General features: G+C 36.8%; 7 protein-coding genes and 3 long non-coding RNA genes across 13 annotated transcripts; 6 read left to right on the top strand and 4 right to left on the bottom strand.

The window, feature by feature from the left end:
* The first annotated feature begins 195 nt into the window (after window positions 1–195).
* Window positions 196–1,226, top strand: LOC117127671. Its single transcript, XR_004450693.1, has 2 exons — window positions 196–421; window positions 1,013–1,226. It is a non-coding gene; the product is annotated as an uncharacterized LOC117127671 (long non-coding RNA).
* A 4,407-nt stretch (window positions 1,227–5,633) lies between these two features.
* Window positions 5,634–7,499, top strand: LOC117127676. Its single transcript, XR_004450699.1, has 2 exons — window positions 5,634–5,943; window positions 6,034–7,499. It is a non-coding gene; the product is annotated as an uncharacterized LOC117127676 (long non-coding RNA).
* A 358-nt stretch (window positions 7,500–7,857) lies between these two features.
* LOC103837667 (ankyrin repeat domain-containing protein, chloroplastic) lies at window positions 7,858–9,844 on the bottom strand. The gene is made up of 6 exons (XM_009114025.3): window positions 9,029–9,844; window positions 8,850–8,948; window positions 8,661–8,759; window positions 8,495–8,593; window positions 8,317–8,415; window positions 7,858–8,221 (listed from the first exon to the last, which is right to left on the bottom strand). Exons 1-6 carry the CDS (start codon window positions 9,797–9,799, stop codon window positions 8,102–8,104), a joined length of 1,287 nt encoding a protein of 428 aa, XP_009112273.1. The 5' UTR covers window positions 9,800–9,844; the 3' UTR covers window positions 7,858–8,101.
* A 225-nt stretch (window positions 9,845–10,069) lies between these two features.
* On the top strand, window positions 10,070–12,326 carry LOC103837669 (probable prolyl 4-hydroxylase 10). Of its 2 annotated transcripts, XR_004450679.1 has the most exons (9): window positions 10,070–10,340; window positions 10,420–10,504; window positions 10,694–10,791; window positions 10,872–10,969; window positions 11,082–11,211; window positions 11,304–11,491; window positions 11,586–11,672; window positions 11,813–11,852; window positions 12,111–12,303. XR_004450679.1 is itself a non-coding variant. In XM_009114027.3 (8 exons), exons 1-7 carry the CDS (start codon window positions 10,150–10,152, stop codon window positions 11,657–11,659), a joined length of 864 nt encoding a protein of 287 aa, XP_009112275.1. In that variant the 5' UTR covers window positions 10,070–10,149; the 3' UTR covers window positions 11,660–11,672; window positions 12,111–12,326. The 2 variants fall into 2 exon arrangements, 1 of the variants encoding a protein (XP_009112275.1); XM_009114027.3 differs by lacking the exon at window positions 11,813–11,852 and having other exon boundaries at window positions 12,111–12,326.
* A 124-nt stretch (window positions 12,327–12,450) lies between these two features.
* LOC103837668 (NEP1-interacting protein-like 1) lies at window positions 12,451–13,916 on the top strand. The gene is made up of 5 exons (XM_009114026.3): window positions 12,451–12,681; window positions 12,829–13,007; window positions 13,097–13,180; window positions 13,291–13,443; window positions 13,605–13,916. The coding sequence occupies exons 1-5, from the start codon at window positions 12,567–12,569 to the stop codon at window positions 13,725–13,727; spliced, it is 654 nt and encodes a 217-aa protein (XP_009112274.1). The 5' UTR covers window positions 12,451–12,566; the 3' UTR covers window positions 13,728–13,916.
* A 604-nt stretch (window positions 13,917–14,520) lies between these two features.
* On the top strand, window positions 14,521–16,648 carry LOC103837670 (la-related protein 1B). Its single transcript, XM_009114029.3, has 6 exons — window positions 14,521–14,979; window positions 15,175–15,556; window positions 15,647–15,794; window positions 15,893–15,983; window positions 16,175–16,246; window positions 16,330–16,648. Exons 1-6 carry the CDS (start codon window positions 14,767–14,769, stop codon window positions 16,441–16,443), a joined length of 1,020 nt encoding a protein of 339 aa, XP_009112277.1. The 5' UTR covers window positions 14,521–14,766; the 3' UTR covers window positions 16,444–16,648.
* On the bottom strand, window positions 15,890–16,163 carry LOC117127674. Its single transcript, XR_004450697.1, has 2 exons — window positions 16,045–16,163; window positions 15,890–16,004 (listed from the first exon to the last, which is right to left on the bottom strand). It is a non-coding gene; the product is annotated as an uncharacterized LOC117127674 (long non-coding RNA).
* Window positions 16,649–17,198: 550 nt separating the features above from the next.
* Window positions 17,199–19,354, bottom strand: LOC103837671 (3-dehydroquinate synthase, chloroplastic). Its single transcript, XM_009114030.3, has 8 exons — window positions 18,966–19,354; window positions 18,739–18,889; window positions 18,493–18,660; window positions 18,175–18,401; window positions 17,964–18,087; window positions 17,827–17,889; window positions 17,618–17,761; window positions 17,199–17,527 (listed from the first exon to the last, which is right to left on the bottom strand). The coding sequence occupies exons 1-8, from the start codon at window positions 19,277–19,279 to the stop codon at window positions 17,396–17,398; spliced, it is 1,323 nt and encodes a 440-aa protein (XP_009112278.1). The 5' UTR covers window positions 19,280–19,354; the 3' UTR covers window positions 17,199–17,395.
* A 254-nt stretch (window positions 19,355–19,608) lies between these two features.
* On the top strand, window positions 19,609–22,411 carry LOC103837672 (cell cycle checkpoint protein RAD17). Of its 3 annotated transcripts, none has more exons than XM_009114033.3 (10): window positions 19,609–19,882; window positions 19,962–20,025; window positions 20,101–20,189; window positions 20,264–20,311; window positions 20,390–20,549; window positions 20,637–21,248; window positions 21,320–21,445; window positions 21,550–21,751; window positions 21,847–21,907; window positions 22,006–22,411. In XM_009114033.3, exons 1-10 carry the CDS (start codon window positions 19,718–19,720, stop codon window positions 22,198–22,200), a joined length of 1,722 nt encoding a protein of 573 aa, XP_009112281.1. In that variant the 5' UTR covers window positions 19,609–19,717; the 3' UTR covers window positions 22,201–22,411. The 3 variants fall into 3 exon arrangements, with proteins under 3 accessions (XP_009112281.1, XP_033134124.1, XP_009112280.1); XM_033278233.1 differs by having other exon boundaries at window positions 19,610–19,882; window positions 21,556–21,751; window positions 22,003–22,411; XM_009114032.3 differs by having other exon boundaries at window positions 19,613–19,882; window positions 22,003–22,411.
* Window positions 22,412–22,500: 89 nt separating this feature from the next.
* LOC103837759 (proteasome subunit alpha type-7-B) lies at window positions 22,501–23,266 on the bottom strand (the record flags this gene model as incomplete). The annotated part of the gene is made up of 2 exons (XM_033280712.1): window positions 22,501–22,846; window positions 22,946–23,266. Coding segments are annotated over 2 exons (486 nt in total), but the record flags the coding sequence as incomplete, so codon positions are not given.
* Window positions 23,267–23,586: the final 320 nt, after the last annotated feature.

Raw genomic sequence — 23,586 nt, 5'->3', positions numbered from 1 at the left:
CGTTTGTCATAGTCGTCACCTGAGATCCTTGCCGCGCCGGAGTCTTTACCAACTCTCGCCATGGCCGTGATCATAATCGAGAGATGCGGAGGAGACACGATCCAAACCGGAGCTGCGGCGTTTAACACCAACCACCACCATCGTTAATGGTGACCCATCGGAGATGTAGTTCATGTCACTGGAGTTCAAGATCCATCGTCGCAAGTCAAAGCCGTGAAGGTTATGGAGTCTTCTCCTTTGTTTCTTGTTTTACAAGTAACGTTTACAACTTAAAAACGTAAGGTTCATGCGTAGGAAATAATCATGGAACCTTGGATATTAATTGATTGACAAGAAACCCATTCAAAAGTCTAGCCCACCGAGTCTTGTTGCATACAGTTTTTGGGAGGTCATGATCCATCTCTGATCTTGGCTGGCTAAGGTGAGGGTCTTTTCTCGAACTTCTCTTACACGGCTTAGGACCTCGAATAAGTATAATTTATTTCTAATGTGTTCCGTCTGTGTGAAATCGAGTCTGTCATTGCTTGTTTAGTTTTTAGGTTCTTTGCTTAAACCGGAACTAGGGTTGTTAGATGGTTCAACAGTGCTTGTTCATTTATAATTGATAATATATATGTATATAGTATATTGAGGTGATTTGGGTGTTAGCCGACCATGGAGACGTAATTCTGTGTGTCGGCTGGAGACCAGTACTTTGGGTGTGGTGTATGCTGCGGCACAGCTTAGTCGACCTGTTGTGCCAAGGCTTCAGAGGTCGATAAATCGTCTACGGGCGTGTGTTATCGAGCACATATTCGGTGGTGTTTTTGGCCTGTTAGTGGGCAGCGAGTGTGCACCTCGCTAGGACCATTGTTTGATCTCTGGGTACTTTAGGTACCGTGTTTGCAACATGTTAGGATTAAATTATATTTATTCGGAGTGCTCTGTCCGGGTCCATGGACTTCGGGTTTAGTATCCCATACCTCATTGAGTGACTTACCTGTTACTCACCCCTCTCTCTTCCCCATTTCAGGTGAGACTGACGAGTATATGATATTTGGATGGATTGGTGCTACTGGGTTTTTTATTCGGATTTTTATTTGGGTTTAGGGTGAGTGGAGTCGTGTATATGGGCTATTGTGTTATGATATATTGTTGGTGGCACGCTGTTCTCCAGATAGGAGGTAACGGGTGTCACAATTTGATGCTGACTTTTACATATAATTTTTCACTCCATTCTGACATGATTCTTTTGGAGTTAATTTGACATTTGGCATTGAGTGCTAATCTTTACTATTAAAACAGAGGGATGATTATGCCCTTAATTTTTTAAATATTTACAATGGTATATCATTACTCATTTTCTGAATATTTATTTAATTAAATTCTACTGTAAAACTAAACATTTAAAACTAACAATATCCTAATTATACATCACAGCCCTTTTTCTTCTGCCCTTTTCACTTCGCTCTCTTTTCCGTTAATCTGTTGGAATAGATCTGAAATAGCTCTTCCGAAGAAAACGCTGCAGTCATTGCGTAAAACTTATGGCCTAAACATCATTAAAGATCCCTTTTCTTTAAGACAATCCCATCAATCAGAGAAAATATCATCAAGAATCAAAAACAGCAGTTTTTAAGGAAGGGAGGGATATAAATAAATAAACTCTGTTGAATGGCTTTGTGGAACTGGAACATCTAAGAAAGAGGATGAAAGAAATCAAGAGGTAACAAATTTCGGTTTCAGAGCATCTTTTTTTTTTTTTTTTTTTGGTCAAACGGTTTCAGAGCATCTTATTTTGGATTTTGGTATTATAAAATTTATGTCATAGAACCATCAAGAAAGTTTGGATTGTAGGAACTAGGAACAAGATGAATGTAGGAACCATATGTAGTGACGCAAAAATCCTCAAGTTTGATGCTCTGCTTAAGCTCTTGGATGTTAAGGGCACATATGGAAAAACAACTCAACTTCACTTTGTCATGGGGAAAATCGCATAAAAAACCTTGAAAGTGTCACTTACTAGCACTTTAAACCTTGAAGTTTTTTCGCTAGCACTTTTAACCTTCAAAGTGACATTTTTATCATAAAAAACTTCCAAACAAAAAAAATGACCGGTTGAACAGGTTAAAAACAGTTTTTTTTTCAAAAAAAAATTATTTAATTAATAAAATAAACAAAAAAATTAATAAAAATCGAAAAATTTAACAAAAAACTCACAAATTAAAAAATGAGAAAAATAAATAAATATTTAAAAATTAAATAAAAAATAACAAAAAATTCAAAAAGTAAATAAGATCAAATTAAAATGGAGAAAAATAAAAAATCATAAATTTAAAAAAAAAAGTGAAATTTTTTGAAACTGTTTTTTAAATTTTTATTTTTAATTTTTTAGTATTTATTTTTTATTTTATAAAATTTTAAACCCTAATTCCAAAACCTCACTCATTAACTCTAAACCCTAAAGTTTGGATTAATTAACCCAAGGGGTATAAGTGTATATTTACCTCTTTAATGAAACTTATTTTTTGTGACTTTGAGCCTTGAATACTAGTTTGAGAACAAAAACTTGGTTTGGTGTTATCTTAGTTTTTTTTTTATCAACACATATCTCCAATGATAATTTCCGACATTATATTTGAAAATGAAAAAAAACTTTTTGAATTTTCAATTTTTTTTCAATTTATTATTATTTTTTCTGTATTTTAATTTGATCTTATTTATTTTTTAATTTTTAGTTATTTTTTATTTAATTTTCTAAATCTTTATTTATTTTTCTCACTTTTTTTTAATTTATGAGTTTTTTGTTAAATTTTTCGATTTTATTATTATTTTTGTTTATTTATTAATTAAATAATTATTTTATGAAAAAAAAAACTGTTTTTAACGTGTTCAGCAGGTCATTTTTCTTCTTTGGAGGTTTTTTATGATAAAAATGTCACTTTGAAGGTTAAAAGTGTTAGTGAAAAAACTTCAAGGTTTAAAGTGCTAGTAAGTGACACTTTCAAGGTTTTTTATGCGATTTTCCCCTTTGTCATGTGATATTATATATTGATTGATTTGAGTTATATAGAAAGTACATTTAATCTAAACTATTAAAACAGAAGTACAGAAAAAAATTTACCTTGACTTTTTCTAAATATTTACTATAAATTGTCACCGGGTTATAATCTATCGTTTTAAAATTTATAAAACCAGCGAACTGGCGAAAGTAATAAAATTAGGACATTCTAGTTAATGGCAATCATTTTGGTGGGCTTTAATATCTGTTCGGAAACTCGCTAGGCGCTACGCGTGCGTTCGGGTTGGGCCTAGCGATTTATGAAAAAAATCGGAGATTAACCGGGAATTAGTTTTAGGGTATTTATATACACATGAGAATTATATATGAAATATGTCTATTTAATCCGAAGGTGAGTCATGGTTTAGTGGTTTGTTTGCTTCTGTGAATCTCATATGACCCGGGTTAGAGTAACTGTCGGGCTTTTTTTTTTGTTTTTCCAGTGCTAGGTTAAATGAAATGTGAAAAGACTAAAATGACTCCATCTTCAACCTAAGAGCCCTGCGATTTTAGCTGCCATTTATTTTTTATTTGCGATTTATAGCTCTTTCTTGTTAATACTGTGGATTGTAACACAAATCGACCAGATCTATAGCCTAACATGTCATTCGAACAACAAATCTACAAAACAAATAACCTTTTATTTTTTTTCCGATGAACAACCGAATTAGAGCAAAGCGCCACGGTGTGTCACCGTTTCACGCATATCCAGCGAGTATACAGCCGCCTAGGGCGCTTTTATGAACAGGGGCTTTAATGATGGGTCCAAATTCCTACAAACCGACAGATCATATGTATATTTATCATAACTAATACGACAATATCTCTTTTGTTGGGGCGACAAATTATCAAAACAATTCCAAAATTTATTTATGTATTATTACATTTTTATCACATTCATACACACACAAACTATATTACATTTTTATCACATTCATACACACACAAACTATCTAAATTTGCAACAAATTTATACATAAATATAATCTATCAAAACATATACCAACAAATAATATTGTTTTAAATCATATATAAAATTTTAAATAAAATAATTTTGAATATAATAAAAATAAAATTTGATCGTTATATATAAATTTAAAATTTAAATAACCATATCTAGATTTAATATAATAAAAGGTATATTTAAAACTCAAATATGTTGCATTTTAGTGTTATACTCCCTTTGTTTATGAAAATGTGTCACTTTGGCATTTTTCACACAAATTAAAAAAATTGATTGAAATGTATTTAAATTGTTAGTAATTACATCTATTTGACTAATAGTATTTGACATAAATAAAATTATTTATAAGATCAAAACAGTTTACAATTAATTTTCTGCTGAAACTGAATATAATTTTTTGCATTGAAATTCTAAAGTGATATTTTTTGTGTAACAATAAAAATATTAGAATGACACTTATTATAAAACAGAGATAATATTTGTCAAAATAAAATGATTACTTAACACACAGTTGTAGAAAAAAACAATCTCATTAAAAGATAAATTCAGTAGCTAAACATGAACAAACTACTTGAGGTCGTTCTAAAATGTTAAAAACATAAAAAAAAAAAGAATCATTCTAAAATGTTTAAAACTGGACATGAGACTTAATATTCAGGATTTGGACTCCATCTGATATCCATTTTGAAAATAAAATATCTGGAACGTCTGAATCCGGATATTAAAATCTCATTAAGAGATAAATTTGGTAGCTAAACATGAATAAACAAGTTGAGGTCATTCTAAGATGTTAAAAACATAAAAAATAGGGTCTTTCAAAAAAAAATTTAAACTAGGCCTTGGATTTATTATCTAGGGTAGGATTCAATCTAAGATACATTCTGAAAATATGATACCCGAGGTGTTCGAATTCAGATTCGAATTGTAAAATCTTGGACCCGCCAAAACTGAATCTGAATATGAGTATCTTGATTTTAGATCTGGATATCCGGATCAAGATCTGTATTTTAAAATATATTAATTTTTAAATTTTAGTTATAATTATATTTGATATATTTATACGTAAAATTATTTTTATAATATTATATTTTAATTTCTAATATTATATACTGATAAATATATATTGATAAATGTTGTATAAATATTTAATTTATGTATTTTTTTTAAAAAAAATTAGTATTTTTTTTTAATTATTTTTACGAATAATCTATATACTAATCTATCACTACAAAAAAATGATCATGTTGCATCACATAACTAGCATCAGAAAAATAAATGATTTTAATTTAAATTACTTATTAATAAATGATACAAATTATGTTTGTTTAACATCAACTATAACAATTGATGCTATATTAATTTATTTGACATCACTTCAATAAAAATGATATAAATCTGTATTAACTTACATCACTTATAGAAAAAGTGATACAAATATGAGCTTACATCAATTATATAATTGATACATTTTCAAGTTTTCTTTAATATTACTTAGATAAATGATACCAATTTAATATCACTTAGATAAATGATGTAAAGTTGAGATCAGTAATATAATGATACGTAGTTTGACATCAATTAAAAATTTGTTTTATTATAAACAAGCCTAGATTTACGTGTGCAGTTACAATTTTTTTTGTTTTAAATACTTTTTGTAAATCGTAATTTATTTGGCCCATGATCTTTATAACTGTTTCCACTTAACGAAGGCATATTATTTTCTGTCATGATCTTCTCTCATAATCTCATTCATTCGTTTCTCTTCCTCTCAATTTTGAAACTTATTTATCAGTTTATAATTTAGTGTTCTAGACTCTTTGATTTCTAAGAACATCAACAATAATCAAGCACATCTCTAATAATGATCATCATATTTCTTCTTAGGCATACGTATGAAAGGAAACTAGGATGACAAATCTGTTGAAAATTTTCTGGAAAGGTAATATTTCTCTTTTGTTTTTTCACTTGTTGGAAAATTATATTTTACTTTCTAATTTAATTTATGTTTATGGATCCTTTTCTATATTAGATATCATTATCTTCCGTGGCAAATGAAGAATATTCTGCAGAAAGGTAGATGTTTTTGGGAAAAGCAGTTGAAGAAAAATTCTTCATGAATCTCGTTAACTTGAATGCTAAATGGAGTCAGTTTCACGTCACCAACGAAGATTGAAGATAGAAATAGAGAAGAAAAGTTTTTTTTTTTTTTTTACGATCTATGTTTGTTCTTTGAATTCATTTTTCTTTCATTTTCTTGATTTTCCTTGTTCTTTAGATTGTATTGCAATGGAAAATTATAAGAAATATGTTGTAGAAAATATTTACTTGATTTATTTACTGACATATGTTTCACATCAAATGTAGAAATACAAATATTTTCAATCGATGATTGTAAATTATATAATTATTAAATATATTTCAAGATTATATTGATTTTATTTTATTTATTGATAAATTAAATAGTAATTAAAATCATTTATTTTAATTGACATGAAATTAACATCATTTATAAAATTGATATAAATGTTAATATCAATTTTTAGAATTGATACATATTGATATCATTTACAATAATTGATGCAAATATTTGATATTTTTACATCAATTATTAATGAAATGATATAAATTATTTGCATCACCACTTTCAGAGTCATTTAAATAAATGATGCAAAATTACTTTACATCATTTATAAGTAATGCAAATATTTAAAATAAGTGATGTTAAACTAGCTTTTTTTTGTAGTGTATGGATCCGCCTAATCCAAATCTGATATGTTCCACCTTTATTTAAACATCTATAATTGAATAAAATATTTGCACAGACGTACGCATCAAAATCTAGATTTAGATTATTTAATTAGTTATATTCACCTTATATAACAATTGATTTGTTAGAGATTTATATGATTTTCTTTATCTGTAAAATGTTTTTTTGGTATTCAAAATTAGCCTAAATCTATACTATTAAAGCAGAATACTTCTTATGAATCTGCCCCTGAATTTTTCTATTAATTACAAAACATTCCATTTCTTTTTTCAATTGTTTTTAGTGGGTTTCAGAAATTAAAAGCCCAACACATTTGCTTCTGTCCAACTAAACAAAACAGCCCAATAATTTAAAAACTTAAAGTCAAAGAAGGCCAACAATATTTTCTTTTAAAAATAATTATAAGTTAATTTAAATACATAATTATTATTTAATATTTGTGTAATTATAATTTAATATTTATGCATTATTGAAAAATATGTAGAATGAAAAACGTAATGTCTATTACATTTGTCATATAATATTTAATTAATAAGTTAAAATTGTAAATAAATAACCTTAGTAAATATATAATCACAATATGATTAAATTTATTGAGTAGAAGTTTGCACAAATTAATTAGTACACAAATTTATTATTATATAATAAAAAATAAAGAAGATAAAATTATAAAAAATTACTATAAACAAATATAAAATCTATTAAAATATAGATTAGACAAATATTTATTAATTTAAATAAAATTTTAAAAAGAAATGATTCCGCGCTTTGAAAGCGCGGGTCAAAATCTAGTTATCTATTAAAACAAATCACCCAAATGTTTTGCTTCAAAATATTTTAAGTTTATTCGAATTATCTGATATTTTATAAAAAAAGCTTAAAAAGGGTTTTTTAACCTGCGTTTTTCATAAGAACTGAACTAGAAACGAATTGAACTAAAAAATTTATTGGGTTTCTAACATTGTCGTTCAAACGAAACTGAAAAACAAAATAACCGAATTGAAATCAAACCCAAATTCATAAATAATAAAACAGTTTTTATATCTCTTGAACTAAAAACCCAGATAACCTCAACCAAACTAGAACTAAACCAAAATCGAGATTGAACTGAACATCGAACATCTATGTCTAAACATATTAGAGAAAAACCAGATGGTTTAATTCAGCAAAAGACATTCTGCGATCAAAATCTAGTAATAATATTATACATATTATACAGGTAGTAATATTCTTTTGGGTAAATATGATTTCGGCTTTTTTAATTTCCGGTGCGAAAACAAACGCAAAAGAAAAACACCGACCAAAATGTGAGAGCGTGGTCCAGTAAAGCTTAATCCGTTACCAATCTCTTGAGTCTACTACGGGGAAACTCTTTCAACATTATCAACACTTCATACGTCCTTGTCTCTCTTCCAAGGTAGAGGCAAAGGCCCAGCGGAGTTAACCCATCCTGTTGGGATTAGTACAAAAAAACAGCATCATCAGAATCATAATAATAATAATAATAATACAAAAGCGGACTAGTGGGAAGGTGATGGAACTAGCCTTGTTCTTCACTTGTATGTCAGCCCCTTTTATCAAAAGAAGTTTCACGATGTCGCTTCTTCTGGCCTGTACTGCAACGTGCAGGGGCGTCCACCCGTCCTGAATAAAAAAAAACCAATGTGTCAACCAACCAGCTGACAGATTCGCTAATAATATAAAAATGTTTTAACATCATTACCCTGTCTTGCGCGTTTATGTCAGCGTTATACAGCAGGAGAAGTTTTATTGTGGGAGCTGATGCTGTCTGCACAGCATAGTGCATCAACGTCGCACCTTCCTAACACATAAACGAACTAATCAGAGATCGCAACAGCATCTGAAGCAAAAGGTGACCGACCACTTACATCATCAAGAACAAACGGGTTTGCCGATTCCCTCAGCAGGTAGTTTGTAATCGCCTGTTTTTTACCAATTATTGCTCGGTGAAGTGCTGTCAACCCGCCCTAGATTCCACATACAAATTATATTTTCAAAAAAAAAAACACTACTAGATTTACAAAAAGAGAAAAAGATTCAGATAAAAATCCACATACCACGTCCGTTGCATTGATATCAAGATTATGCTTAAGCAAGGAGTCAACCAGATAAAATTCCCCCGAAGCTGCCAGTGTGTGAAGAGGAAGCCACTTTTTCTGATAAACACAACCACCATTACGTTACTGCTAATTCAAACTTAAAACAGAACTCAAAAAAAAATAAAAAAATCACTTACTGAGGTGGCAACAGCTATGTGAGGATTTCGACTATTGAGCATAAACTTCTCTTCTTTAGAAAGCAGCTTCCGAGGACCCTCGAGCTTCTTGCCATTGGGATCATACTTATCGCTATTGAAGAACTTGGTGACGTGTTCGAATCCCTTTCCATAAACTGCCCATCTCGGGTTCTTCGGCGCTACTCGCTCACTCGAAAACGTTTCTTCACCCTTCTCTCCTCCATCTCCATCAAACGTCGTCGGTTTATCGAGAACCACAGGTTTCAACTGATTCACCTTGGCTTCCTTGTACGTGAGATACTCCTTCAAATCCACTTTCCTCAACGGAATCAGCCCTTGCCTCTTCTTCTCCACCTTCACTCCGAACTCCAGCTCCTGCGCTATCTTCCTCTTGTCCTTCTTCGTCAGATTCACCTCCGCCTGAACATCCCTCCATTCGTCCGGCACGAGATTCTCCGGCTCGATCTCCGCCGCAGATTCAACTATTCTCTTTCCCCTGCCCCGCTTCTTCGGAATCTTCCGCTCCTGGATAGCTTCACGGGAAACGATACTGACCTCCTCCTCAAGGTAAGGGTCTTCGAAGACGCCGTCCTCGTAGACGAGACAGTCTCCCACGGTGAAGTCATCGGCGGCATCCGGGAGAATCGACGTTTGTGAAGAGTAAGAAACAGAGCATAATCTCTTCGGAATAATCAGGGAGTGAAGAGAAGGAGAGAGTCGAGATGGAGATGGAGATGGCAGGAGTAGAGAAATGGCGGTGGCGAGCTGCATTCTCTCTCTCTCTCTCTCTCTCTCTCGCCTTATCGGATTCTCTCTCTGGGGATGACGACGATTATTTTTGCCTTCGTTCGAAAAGCACCTTCCCTTATTGGGCCTAATTAAATGGGCCTGATTCAAAATTGGCCCAAACTATGTAAAGCCTCTTCCGTCATTTTTGCCTTCATCCAAAAAGCACCTTCGTTCATTGGGCCTAACTAAATGGGCCTGCTTCAAAATTGGCCCGACAATGTAAAGCCTCTTCCGTCGTCAGAGTTTGTTTATTAAATCTCTTTGCTTGCTTCCTCTCTGCTTCTTTCGGATCTGAGCAATCGATCCTCGGAGATTCGAAATCCTTTGCAAAAATGATGGCGCGACAGAGGAATCATCACCGTCGGAAAACGTCGTACTCAACCCTCGTCTTCGCGGTGTTGATTATGTTCACTTTCGTGATTCTGTTCCTTCTCGCGCTTGGGATCCTCTCGCTGCCCAGCAACAATGGCGGGTCCTCCAAAGCCAATGATCTCACTTCCATTGTCCGTAAAAACCTTCAGAGGTACCAAACAATCCCGATTCAAATATAAGATCTGGCGTGTTTATTTATCATCATCTTTGGGTCCCTTAATCTTTCGCAGAAACGGCAAAGATGTTTCGGAGAATGAGCGTTGGGTTGAAATTATATCTTGGGAACCCAGAGCTTCTATTTACCACAACTTCTTGGTGAGCGAATCTGTTTTCAGTAGATATCGACAATTGATAACATAGAGTAGGTGATATTGATTGATCAATGCTAGCAAGATATTTTTGATACTGAGAGGTTGTGGTTTAAAAATAAATAGTAAAAGTAGGGAAGTAATTTTCATTAGCCTAAACTGACTAGGGAAGTGTGTTAATTATTATTCACGATAGACGAAGGAGGAATGCAAATATCTAATAGAGCTAGCTAAACCGCATATGGAGAAGTCAACTGTTGTCGATCAGAAGACTGGAAAGAGCACAGATAGCAGGTCTTCCTTCTACTATCAAGTGAATTTCTCAGTAGGCTTCTTTCTTCCTCTCTTTTGACTGACATCATACTCCTCAATAGGGTGAGAACCAGCTCTGGGACTTTTCTTCCAAGAGGACGCGACAAAATCATCCGTCAAATCGAGAAACGGATATCAGATTTTACCTTCATACCAGTTGGTATGTGCTTGAAAGACTTTATTATTTTTACCTTTTCTTAAAATCCCATTTCTCCTTAGTGGCAGCTCTTTTTGGAGCATATGCTTGACTGGTTATTTACAATAATATGCAGAGCATGGGGAAGGTCTTCAAGTTCTGCACTATGAAATAGGGCAAAAGTACGAGCCTCACTATGACTACTTTATGGATGAGTATAACACTAGGAACGGAGGGCAGCGTATTGCCACAGTTCTCATGTACCTGTATGTAACTTAAAGAAAACTTTGGGATTCAACAAGATGTTGCTGTTGTGTTCTTTTTCTTTTTTTATTAACGCTCTTTGGCTACTGTGCAGGTCAGATGTAGAGGAGGGGGGTGAAACAGTGTTTCCCTCAGCCAAGGGAAACTATAGCGCAGTGCCGTGGTGGAATGAGCTGTCAGAGTGCGGGAAAGGAGGGCTGTCCGTGAAACCAAAGATGGGAGATGCATTGCTTTTCTGGAGCATGACACCTGATGCCACTCTGGACCCATCTAGTCTTCACGGTCAGTAGATATAGATAAGTTTTAGAAGGATTGGGAGCTGTGTTTGTCCTACAGTGGATTTTATGATATTAGTTATTTGATCCACTTTGGACAGGTGGATGTGCTGTAATCAAAGGGAACAAGTGGTCATCCACAAAGTGGTTGCGTGTACACGAGTACAAGATTTGATCTAATTATTGAGGTAAGTTTATTTAGTTCTAGCTTCATAAAGTATAAGTAGTAGTCGACACATGGAATATAGTCTTTTGTTTGTGTGGGTTGAAAAGTAGAATGTCATGTAAGAAGAATAGTATTCAAGTTTGTGGTGGTGTAATCCTACAGGGCAGGAGGTGGATTCGCCTAACATACTTGAAAGATGAATATAAGAGAGAAGATGGGATTACACTTGTGATGTAGATGGCATTGTAGGGCATATGGGAGTTCGTATTTAGATAATAATGTTTTGTGGATTGAGAAAGATAATAGGAATGTTGATTGAATGAAGTTGGGTGGTGTGTCTGTTTCACATATCTTGCGATAGTAAAATAAAGTGTGGGGGTGTTGAAGTAATTCAAAAGACAAGTAAATGGGAGGGGAGGATGATTAACGGGTTTGCTTCTTTTGTTTTTGATTAAATTAGGAGGAAGAAGCAAAGAGAGAGAGAAAGGAGGCGTAGGAAAAGGTCAGAAGAATTGGAGCCCTCTGCTTGCCTCCTTTAGATACTTATGTTTATCTTTAAAGAGTAGATATTTTGTATCTCAAAGAAAAAGACGACCACTATTTGAGTTGATTTGATATGATTTGATTAATACCACTGCCATTTGATGGGATTATTGATGAAAAATAAATAATGATATAGAAATTGTGGTCAGCGGAGAGAAGGTTCCTTTCTTCTCTCATTAACCACCTCTCTTCTCTAAATGAAATTATATTTTTTCTTAAAAGTTATTTTTGGTTTTTATCTTTTTCAGGCAAAATCCAAACCAAAATTCATCCCCTTCTTCGTTTCTTTCCATTTGCTTTGGCTGTCTTTTTTTTTTTTCTCTCTGTGTTGTTTCTTTTTGTTTTCCAGAAGAAGTCAGAAAGAAAGAGAGATATGGATACGTATCCTCTCTTGCTCCTCCATCGGGTCAAAGATTGCTTCCATTCGGCCATTTCTTCCCTCCTAGCCAACCTCTTCTCCGCTCTCTTCACCTTCGTCTTCGCTCTAGGTTCGTCTCCCTTTCCTTCTTCCATTTCATTCCTATGCTAGTATTAGGGTCAAATCTCTCCTCTCTTCCTCTTAGCCAAAAAAAACACAATGATATATAGATAGATAAGGAATACAATTTTTCATGATTGCTTTTTCCACTTTCCAGTGGGGACTTTGCTAGGAGCCTTTACAGGGGCTTTGATCGGACAAGAAACAGAGAGCGGTTTCATCAGAGGAGCCGCGGTTGGTGCTATTTCAGGTGCTGTCTTCTCCATCGATGTCCTTGAATCTTCTCTCCTCCTCTGGCAATCCGATCAGTCTGGAATTGCTTGCCTTCTCTACTTGGTAACCCTTCTTTTTTTCCCCTAAACCTACCTCCTTTTCCAATCAATCCCAATATTCTGGACTGCCTTTTATTTTATTTGGTTCATTAGATTGATGTCATTGCTAGCCTTTTGAGCGGGAGGCTTGTTCGTGAGCGTATTGGTCCTGCAATGCTAAGTGCGGTCCAGAACCAGGTAATTTATTACCAACCAATGCAACGCAATGCATTTGTTTTATGGATCATCCCTAAATTCACTGTAAATTTTATTATTCTCATCATCCAATTTTAAATAATAATTACCAGATGGGAGCTGTGGAATCACAGTTCCCCAACCAAACCGACATCTTCGACACTGCCATTTCAAATGGTCTCACTGGGGATTCTCTGGACAGGATCCCAAAGGTCCGAATCACAGACACCTCAGGGGAGATGGTCTCTTGCTCTGTCTGCCTTCAGGTTTGTCCTCACTTGCCTTTATACACAACTTGTAGTCAATTTACAAACAGAGTTTAGCGTACAAGAATCTAGATGTTTCGATTAATGTGAAACAGAGAGAAATAGGTAACAAGTGGTTGGAAAGATAAATTAAATTATTGACTTTGTGGTGGATGATACAGGACTTTAAGGTGGGAGAGACTGTTAGAATATTGCCACAGTGCTATCATACGTTCCACCTACCCTGCATCGACAAGTGGCTATGCAGGCATGCCTCTTGTCCCTTGTGCAGAGGACATCTTTGAATTCAAAACCTCTGTTTCTCTTTCTCTTCTTTGTAAATGAGGGTATATAGAGGCTCACACACACACACACACACTACTAGTGTTCCTTGATTACTTAGGTTACACGTTACAGATTTTGATGCATTAATCATTGTCACTTGACTCAACTGATAACTTTGATTATTTTATGTCACCTCTTCTTGCCTTTGAGTTGATATTCCATTTATTGAAAGATTCGGGATTGGGTTGCCATATGCTATATCACAAAAGAAGAAACCTTGATATAGATATGCATCCTTGGTTGACCTGTAGTCGCAAGCAATCTTCTACCATTAGAATTTTAGAAGGGAGACAATACATTTTACATTGACAAGTCCAATAAGGCAGTAGCTTCAGTTTGACATTATTGTGTAAAAATTCTTATAACAGAAGAGTGAACAAAAAAAAAAGATTATATTATAAAAGATCATGGAGGCCAGTTGGCTTACTGAGGTCATCCCCTGCCCCGTCATGTTCTTGCACTTATGAATGCACATCGCTCCCGCCAAATTCTTAATGATCTTCTTCTTCTTTTGCCGCCAACCAAAGATTTGTTTGTGTTGTCCTTATATTTTTCAAACTAAATAGTATTTTCTTATTTTCCAAATCATTTTATTTGTTGTTATTAGAGAATGGAATGGGTCGAAATGTGTCGAGTTGTCAGAAACATGTGTCAAACTTTTTGCTGTTTTCTTTTGTTTGATGATGTTGTTTCGTAAGCGTCATAGGACAAGGACACGAATTGTCGTAAAACTGGAAGATTTTGTCGTAAGAGATTAACCATTTTTAGTGTGTTGACACCCGTTTGGCCGAATGAGGTGAAAATGACACGAATTGGTAGAGAGAGGGTATTATCGTAAAAATGAGGGTTTTGATTGATGTTTTGTAACATTGTAAGGACATTGTAAGGACGCATACACAACAACAACAACAACTCATTCTTCCCCCCGGAGACACCGCCGGCCTCACCTTCTTTTTCTCTCATTTCCTCTCTCTCTTTGCTTCTCCATATTATTACACAATGGCTACGACGGAGTCTAGTGCCGCTGATTCGGCATCAGCCTTCTTCCCTCCTTGTGACAAGGACAAGAAGCCTGTCTGGAACAAGCCTTGTATGAGCTCATCCCCTCCTCTTATGGGAGCCGATTCATGGCCTGCTTTGTCTCCTCTATCTTCCCACAAGTCCCCACCCTCTTCCAAAGGTTTATCTGATGGATCATCGCCAATGCCGCAGGTAGTTAGTTCTCTTCTACCATCGTTTGATTGGTTTATATATATTGATCAGATCATATTTCATCTTTATTTTCAACCTCATTGATTTGCATGTTACTTTGCATCGCCCTTGGAGATATATATATATTGTTTGGCTCTTTTTTTTTTAACTTTGGTTTTTCAACATGCATTGTGCATATATGTATATATAATGCAGGAAGCTGCTGCTACTTCATCTGATTACCATAGTGTTAATGGCCAAAGGAAACCTTTTAGAAGAAATAACTCCACCTCATCTTCTAACCCCCACACAAATGCTGATCAGAATCACACTCAAAGGAGTGGCGCAGCAACTACTCAGTCCCGTAATCCTCATCATAGGCATCATCGCAATGGCAACAGCTCTTACCCTGGAAACAGGCAGCGCAACGTCTTCGAGCATGGGCACTCTAATGGGAGAGGAGACATGCACTTGCAACCACAGAGGGGTTTTGGTACGATGAGACCGCAGATGCTGATGGGGCCACCATCTAACGCGCAATATATGGCAGCAGCGCCTCAAATAGGTTCATATGGTGGCCCCATGCTCTACCCTGCTGGTATATGCTCTTTCTTACCCATCCATCTCTATTACATATATATATATATGTTCCATTTCCTAATGTTGTAGTGTATCTATCTATCTTCAGATTATGCGCTGCACGTCTTTATGCGGCATCCTCCTCCAGAGTCAATAGCTTTGGTTGGAAACTTCCCACCTCCACCCCCCATATATTTTCCCAGCTTTGATCCCATGCTGTCCAATAAAATATTGACACAAGTAGAGTATTATTTCAGGTAATTGTTTGGCTGTGTTCCCAGCTCTCTCTACTTCTTTCTTTCTGGTCCACCACCCAATAGATGCCTGGATAACAAACTTTTTATCCTTTGTGCAGTGCTGATAACTTAAGCAAAGATGAACACTTGAGGGGTCAGATGAATGATGACGGTTGGGTTCCTGTTAGAATAATAGCAGGGTTCAGAAGAGTAAGTGGCTCCCAGTTTCTCCTCACTGAAACGCCCTTTGTTTTACACTTAAAGTCATCACCTCATTCTGAAGCAAACATGCTCTATTGAGATTACTTTTTGTTTTGGTTGGGTGAATCTGACTGTGAAAAACAAAAACAAAAACAAAAAAGAGTAATTGTTTGGGAACGTTGTGTTACTTTTTTTTGCAGCTTGCGGAACTGACAGACAACATGCAGACTATATTGGAGGCGCTGAGAAGTTCAGAAGTAGTGGAAATTAAGGTAGTCTGATTAATAAGGATTGCCATATTAAGAAGATGAGAAGTAAAAAGTGATAGAAGGTAAATGTGGACGGTATTTTGTAGGGTGAAGCATTAAGGAGGCGAGGAGATTGGGACAAGTATTTACTGCCTGCGGCCTCACTGGGGGCTCAACTTGAGGGCATGACTCTATCAGAGAGGAGCAGAGAGGGAGAGTAATGAGATGCTGAGTAAGAAAGATGTGTTTTGTTCCATTTGCAACTCTTTGTTAGACACCATGCTGTCTTTGTCTTTTTGGATTGACTCTACTTGAAACAGCATTAAAAAATATGTTATTCTCTGCTGGGTTCTTTAATATGTTTTGATTAACAGCTCATGTGAAAATTCCTCTCATTTATACAGACCATCATGTGTATGTTATAATTTTAAGTAGTCCAGGATGAAATATAATGTGTCAATCATAGATTAAAGTGGAGAAACAGAAGAAGCAAGAGGTAAAGAGATGCAAGACTAAGAGGAGAAAGAAGAGAAAAAGGTGAGACGCCATGAATAGACTGATGAGACAACCCATCACCCAGACAGGGTATAGCAGAAGAAGCAGTACGTAACAGAAGACGACAAGACAAGAGCAGACCAGACTCACCTCTCTCTCCATAGCTTCTCCCATCACAAATGTTTGATCTCATCTCTTTTTACTTTGGACGTTTCCTTTTTTATAAACCTGAAAACATAGGTTGGAAAGAGAGATAGAAGAACATGCAAAAGAAGTTGGTTTGGTTTCCTCCCTAAACGGGGCGATGCAACCCACGTTTTTTCCTCTGTTTCTGCTACTCTCATTTAAGACTACTTGAGAAACAGACGTAAGTAGAACACGACCTGATTCTTGAGTATGTTTTTTAAAAAAATTAACAGATAAACGTCTTCTGGCTTTAACTCCTAAAGCACAATTCCAAACATAAGTATCCAAATTGATCGAGTTTGAAGCACATACATTCATACACATACACAAGTTGTCCAAAAGCGTGGTAGTTATATATATTTTAGAACCTCATTATTGTCACATTCCACAAAGCTAGTTACAAGTTGGGTATACAACGGTACATATTCATATCTGAAAAAAAAACAAAACCAAACCAAACAAAAATCAGTGGAAAGAAGAAGAAGAAAGTTCTCAGGATTTGGAGAATGCACGGAGCGTAGCATCCAACGCCTCCCGATCATAATCTCCCGTGAAAACGCAGTTTCCCAGCGGACCTTTCAGGAGAATCAGCCGCAGCAGTCCATCTGCCACTTTCTTGTCAACCTGCATCACCACCAAAACATATTATTTCAATGGAGGAACTTTCTCTCTCAAAACATAATTTCATTTTCAGGCCACAATCACAAAACTCACCGCCATTATGGACTTGAACATGCTCACGGTCATGCTCTCCGGCGGCGTTGTAGGCAATTTCGCTCGTTTCAAGATGTTGTTCACTCTCTCCACGATTGAGTCATCTATCCAGCCAAGACGATGTGACATGTCCACTGCCATTACCTGAGAAATAACAAACACAATGTGAACCATGTCGAGTTTAGTAGAGAAAAGATAGAAAGAGATACCGTGCCAGCTGCAACAGCTTCTCCGTGGAGCCACTCTCCATACCCGAAGCCAGTCTCTATAGCCTGCATAAAGAAACTGATATTGTCAGGGGTGGATCTTGACCTGATAAGAGGGGTTATATTCAAAAGCTACTTACATGGCCAAAGGTATGACCCAAATTAAGGGTAGCTCGCAAGCCGCTTTCTTTCTCATCCTGTGACACAACATCCGCCTTGTTTTCACATGATCGCTTTATAGCATAAGCTAATGCAGCCGGATCCCTAGGGATATCAAAATAAATGATCACACCATTTTAGACAGATGAATCTAATCTCAAACAGTTTTGTTTTGCTGAAATAATAAATCACCTAGCAAGGAGAGCCTCAATGTTCTTCTCCTGCCACTCAAAGAAGTCAGCATCCCTGATAAGTCCATACTTGATCACTTCAGCTAGACCCGAAGCCATCTCCCTGTCCGGCAACGTGTTCAACGTGTCGGTGTCAACTAGCACACACTGCGGCTGGTAAAACGCGCCGATCAAATTCTTTCCAAGACGATGGTTTATGCCTGTTTTGCCACCAACAGAAGAATCAACCTGCAAAAAAGGGTAATTAATTTCTGAGATTTAGAAAAAAAGAGATCAATCACTCACTCAAGTGAAAATAAAAACATGGCAAAGTACCTACCTGTGCCATGACAGTGGTGGGGATTTGGATGAAGTTAACACCACGGAGGTAAGAAGCAGCAGCGTAGCCACACATATCGCCAATAACACCACCACCAAGAGCAACAAAAGTAGATCGTCTATCTAGGCGAGACTCAATGGCCTTGTCGAAGACTTTCATGAGAGTATCCTAGAACAAAAAAAAAAAGAACGTCTCTCAGTAAAAAAAATGTAGATCTCCAAAAAAAAGAAAGAAAGATAAACAAACCATGTCTTTGTATTTCTCTCCATCAGGGAGAATAACAGACTCCACAGTCACGTTTGGGTTCCCAATAGTCAAAGCATGCACAGTCTTGTCAAGGTACAGAGGAGCAACTCGTTCGTTAGTCACCACCAGCACTTTCTTCCCGTGAACATGCCTAATTCAATTCAATTCAACAATATGAACAAGACCACATTGGCTCACTATTCATTACTAATATTAAAAGAGGGGACCTTTGAAGGAGATGTGATTGATCGAGCAAGCCGGCGCCGATGTAGATGGGATAGCTCCGGCTACCCAAATCAACCTCGACTATAGTGGGAGGAGTGGCCATGGCGTTAGCAGGTTCGTTAACAAGCTGGCTGGGACCGGCTCGAACACGGGACCTGGAGATGGAGATAGTGGTGGAAGATAAAGACGACGACGACTTTGGGAAGGAAATGGTTGGTGGGGGAATCAAGCCGCGGGTTTGAGCTTGAAGAGAGTGGAGAGTCTTCGAGGAGGCGACGGTTGATGAGATTGATAGCGAGACGGCGTTCGCAGCCATCGGATCGAATCGGAGAGAGGATTTAGAATTTGGGTTGGTGAAGACAAAGACTGAGGAGGAACCTATAATACATCGTGGTTTGGTTTGGTGAAGAAAGCCTGCGTGGGTGGGGGTAGGTGGGATGAATCTCCCACCACTCAGCCTACGCTACACCTCTAATTACAACCGTCCGATCTACAAATTTGGCCAAGGTGAAATATTTGCTAGACGGACGGTTCGGATGAAGACACGTCACCTAAAGGAAAAGAACGGTGCCGTTTTAGTCGACCCGCGAAAACACCAGCGGGTTGGGTTTTAGTAGTGTACTGCGAAATTCAATTAAAAAAAAAAAAATCGAGTAAACACGATACACCGGGGGGATGCTACAGCTTCTCCGAGAAGGTTCTTCGAGACTCTAATCAAAGTTCCGTTCCGTAAAACCCTAGGCGATTGGGAGGTATGGGGAGAGGAAATCAGATGGTTGAGGAAGAAGAAGAAGAAGAATCGTATAACTTGAGGTCATCGCGGTCTAGTGCCAAGTCGAAATCGAGGTCCTCGGGTGGTGGTTGCAGAACGAATCCTAGAGCCTCCAAGAAAGCTCGACTCTCGAGTCACGTAGACAAGGCACCATTCCTCTCTCATTTGGCGTATTGTTATTCTTAGCTAATGTTTAAGCTCTGAGTTTGGTTCCTGTTTGTTGCAGATCAGATTATCGTTGGAAGATTTCGACGAAGCTTTGAGCGGCTTCAAGGCATCATCATCTCCTAGTACGCCACGCACTGACTTTCAGTTTTTAAATGCTCTTTTTGTTTTAATGATTTTATATGGTCTCTCTTGGTTAGGCTATGAAAGGATCAAGAAGAAGGCTGGTTTGTGGGTTGACAAATACAAGCCTCGCACCTTGGAAGAGCTTTCTGTTCACAACAAGAAGGCAATTTATTTTTTCCCCCCTCTTTTTCTTTTTTTAGCTATAATACTATGCTAATTCCTGATATTATTCTTCAGGTTGAACAAGTTAAACTTTGGTTTGAGGAATGTTTTGATTGCTACAAGGTGATCTTTTTTGTTTTACCTTTTCAATTGCTTTTTTTTTTTTGATGATTGCAGTATTCACTTTTTTTTTATCTGCAGGATGGTGTTAGGAATAATGTTCTACTACTCACCGGTCAAGCTGGAGTCGGCAAATCCGCTACTGTTCATTTGGTTGCTTCTATCCTTGGCGTCACTGTGTATGAGTGGAACGCTCCTATTCCTACTCTCTGGCAAGAACATGTTCATAACTCAAGTTCTGGTACTCCTCTCTTTTTTTTTATTTTGTTTTGTTATGTACTCAGTCAGTTACAGATCCAATGATTTATCTTCCGTTTAATTCTCCTAGGACTGAAGTACTCTTCGAAGCTGGATGAGTTTGAAAACTTCGTTGACACTAGTAGAAAATACGGAGTGATTTCTGGGGGAACAAAAACGCAGCGCCTTGTTCTTTTGATTGATGACCTTCCTCTAGCCAATGGGAGGCATGCTTTTGAACGGCTTCAAAACTGCTTAACGCTCTTGGTGAAATCTACGCAGATTCCGGCAGTGGTATTGATCACGGACTATGTTAAAGCAGACTCTTCTGACCAGACTGCTCGGACTATGGAGGACCTTCAGTCATCTCTTGAACGAGCAGGGGCGTTAAAGGTGGCTTTTAATCCCATTACGAAGAACTCAATTAAGAAGACACTTCAGAGGATAAGCAGAGAAGAGCATTGTAAGGTAACGACTGCGGAGGTTGATCAGATGGCGAGTGCCAGTGGAGGAGACATCAGACACGCTATTACGTCTTTGCAACTCTTCTCTGTTAAGCCACAACTCAATCATACAATGCACAGTGGTTTGGATAGTGGAATATCTTCCTGTTTCGGTAGAGATGAGACCCTTTCCTTGTTTCACGCCCTGGGAAAATTTCTCCACAACAAAAGAGAGGCTACTGATAATGTTATTATATCAGGTAGGAAGTTACGAGAATGCACAATTTAGAGCTCAGGATAATTACCGTCTAAGCTAATGTTTGTGTGTCAGATTGCAGTGACTATCTTGTGCATAACGAGTTTGCAAGGTTACCACTGAAGATGGATGAGCCAGAGAAGGTTCTTAGCCAAGCTCATGGACAGGCAGGCCGGGTTGTGGATTTTCTTCATGAAAATGGTATTTATTTACTAAACATATGCACCATTTTCCTCCTTCATATAGAGACACAAGAGAGCTTACATGGATGTGTACTTACTATGAACTCATTAACGTTTATGAAGTGTTAGATTTCGTGAGTGACGAAGCCATAGAAGATGCATGGTGCGTGTCTTCGTATTTAGCGGATGCTGATCTCCTTCTCGCAGCTTTAAGAGGAAAAATGAGTGTACATAACAACAAAACAGAGGATGTTCTACAATCACTCGGTTCCTCAGTGGCTGTTCGTGGTGTGTTGTATGGGAACAAGCAGCCATGGTCATCCAGGTTTCTTATGACAAATTGATGCCAGTTGATTGTTTCATTTTTTTTTTTGTGTTAAATATTTATAATATCGATTGGTCTGTATCGTGGGTATGCAGATGGCACGTGATTCGCAAGCCAAAACTCTGGCAAGTGGAACAATCCTCAATACAAACCAAGGTCAATGTCTTTTTCCTTGTCTTTAGTGAAAAAATTCTAATTATACTATGTTCAAACTTTCTCTATAAGCTTACAAGTTTTATGTCTGAATGTAGAAGAATCTGAGAGAGCAGAGGAACATAGGATATGAGGGGTCAAGAATGGCAGATATGTCGGTGATGGCTACAGAGTACAGCCCTGCGCTGAAATGGCTAAGCTACAGGGCGTCTGCAGATGTGTTTTCAGAAATGGAGGAAGAGACGGATGAAGATAAGAGTGAAGTTTCTGAAGATGATGAAATACAAGACTGGTGACATTTGCCATATCAAGGAAATTGTTCTCTGCTTACTTCTAAATAGGAAATTGACAGCAACGTTTATCCTCGGTTTAACAGTTTAGTTTTGACAAACTAATTCGATTTGACTTAAGATCAGTAAGTCATCGCTTTATGCGCCTTGATGCTTAGTAAGAAGAAAGAATTTGCTCAATATACACAATGGAGATCAAACTGGGTTTAGTTCGTCTCTCTGTGTGCTTTGGTTCGTCCAAGTCTTTGCTTAGCTGGGTTTGAAAGTTCGGATCGCCTATTGTTTCGGGTTCAGATAATTATCATATAAGTTGTGTTTAGTTTAATATCTGCATCATGCTAGTAGTTTCTATATAATTTATGTCACAAACTGAAAACTTGGTATAATAATTTAACATGTTACCTAAAAAAACTATCGAAAAGCAAGAAATAGCTGCTGAATCACAAACATCAAAAAAAAAAGGTACATAAACCGAAGTGGAGATATATCAAGTTTCCTTTTGAGGGCCTTTCTTAGCTGCTTCAGCAGCTGCCTTTTCTGCTTCGATCTCGGCCACAATAGCATCAATTTCACCTTCTTCTAGCTGGCGAAGTCCACTTTCCTCCCGTGTCATCACAGCTACCTCAATGTTCTTTCCTCCGCTCTCAACAACCTGCAGATGATATCAGGTCAAACAATTCAGTGACATGAGTTAACAAAAACATCAACTATTTCTTATAAGCAGAGTGTAAGGAGAGGCAGAAGGACCTACCTCAAGCAGAGCACGGATAGCGAGTTTAACAGTCTCTTGGCCAGAGGTTTCTTTGAAGTTCTTCTCAAGAAATTCCCTAATAGAGTTGGAGTTTCTCCCGGTAGCATTAGCTTTCCAAGCAGAGAAAGTGCCAGATGGATCAGTCTGATAGAGCGAAGGGACACGAGAGTAAGGGTCAAAGCCGACGATAAGAGTAGAAAGACCAAAGGGTCTGACACCACCGCTTTGGGTATACTTCTGCTGAAGGCCCGCAATGTTTTCAGTTTTCACTGGAAAATCAAAGCGAGAAGCCGAAGAAAAAAAAAACTTAGAATGGGCCCAAAATGAGGTTCAACAGCCCAAATCTATAGGCCCATTTAAGAGTAGAATGATGAAGTTCCCGCGTGTTCCAAAACCGTTGTTGATGAAGATGAAATGACTCGATATGACTTTTATACACTGGTTTCACCTAGCTCCAGACCTGATTAGAGATCCTGACTCAGAAGTTATAAAGCTCAAATTTGACAACCATCAGAATCCAAAAAAGAAACATAATTAAGCTCACGATAGATAAAGTCCATCTTGGGATCAAAAAGCCGAAGAAACCAAGATCCGAAAAGTCAACTGAAAACGTAAATAAATCAAATGCATTACAAACCACT

The sequence above is a fragment of the Brassica rapa genome, chromosome A09 (genome assembly GCF_000309985.2).
Source record: "Brassica rapa cultivar Chiifu-401-42 chromosome A09, CAAS_Brap_v3.01, whole genome shotgun sequence".
Lineage (NCBI taxonomy): Eukaryota > Viridiplantae > Streptophyta > Magnoliopsida > Brassicales > Brassicaceae > Brassica > Brassica rapa.
This window is presented reverse-complemented; position numbering and strand designations above follow the sequence as displayed.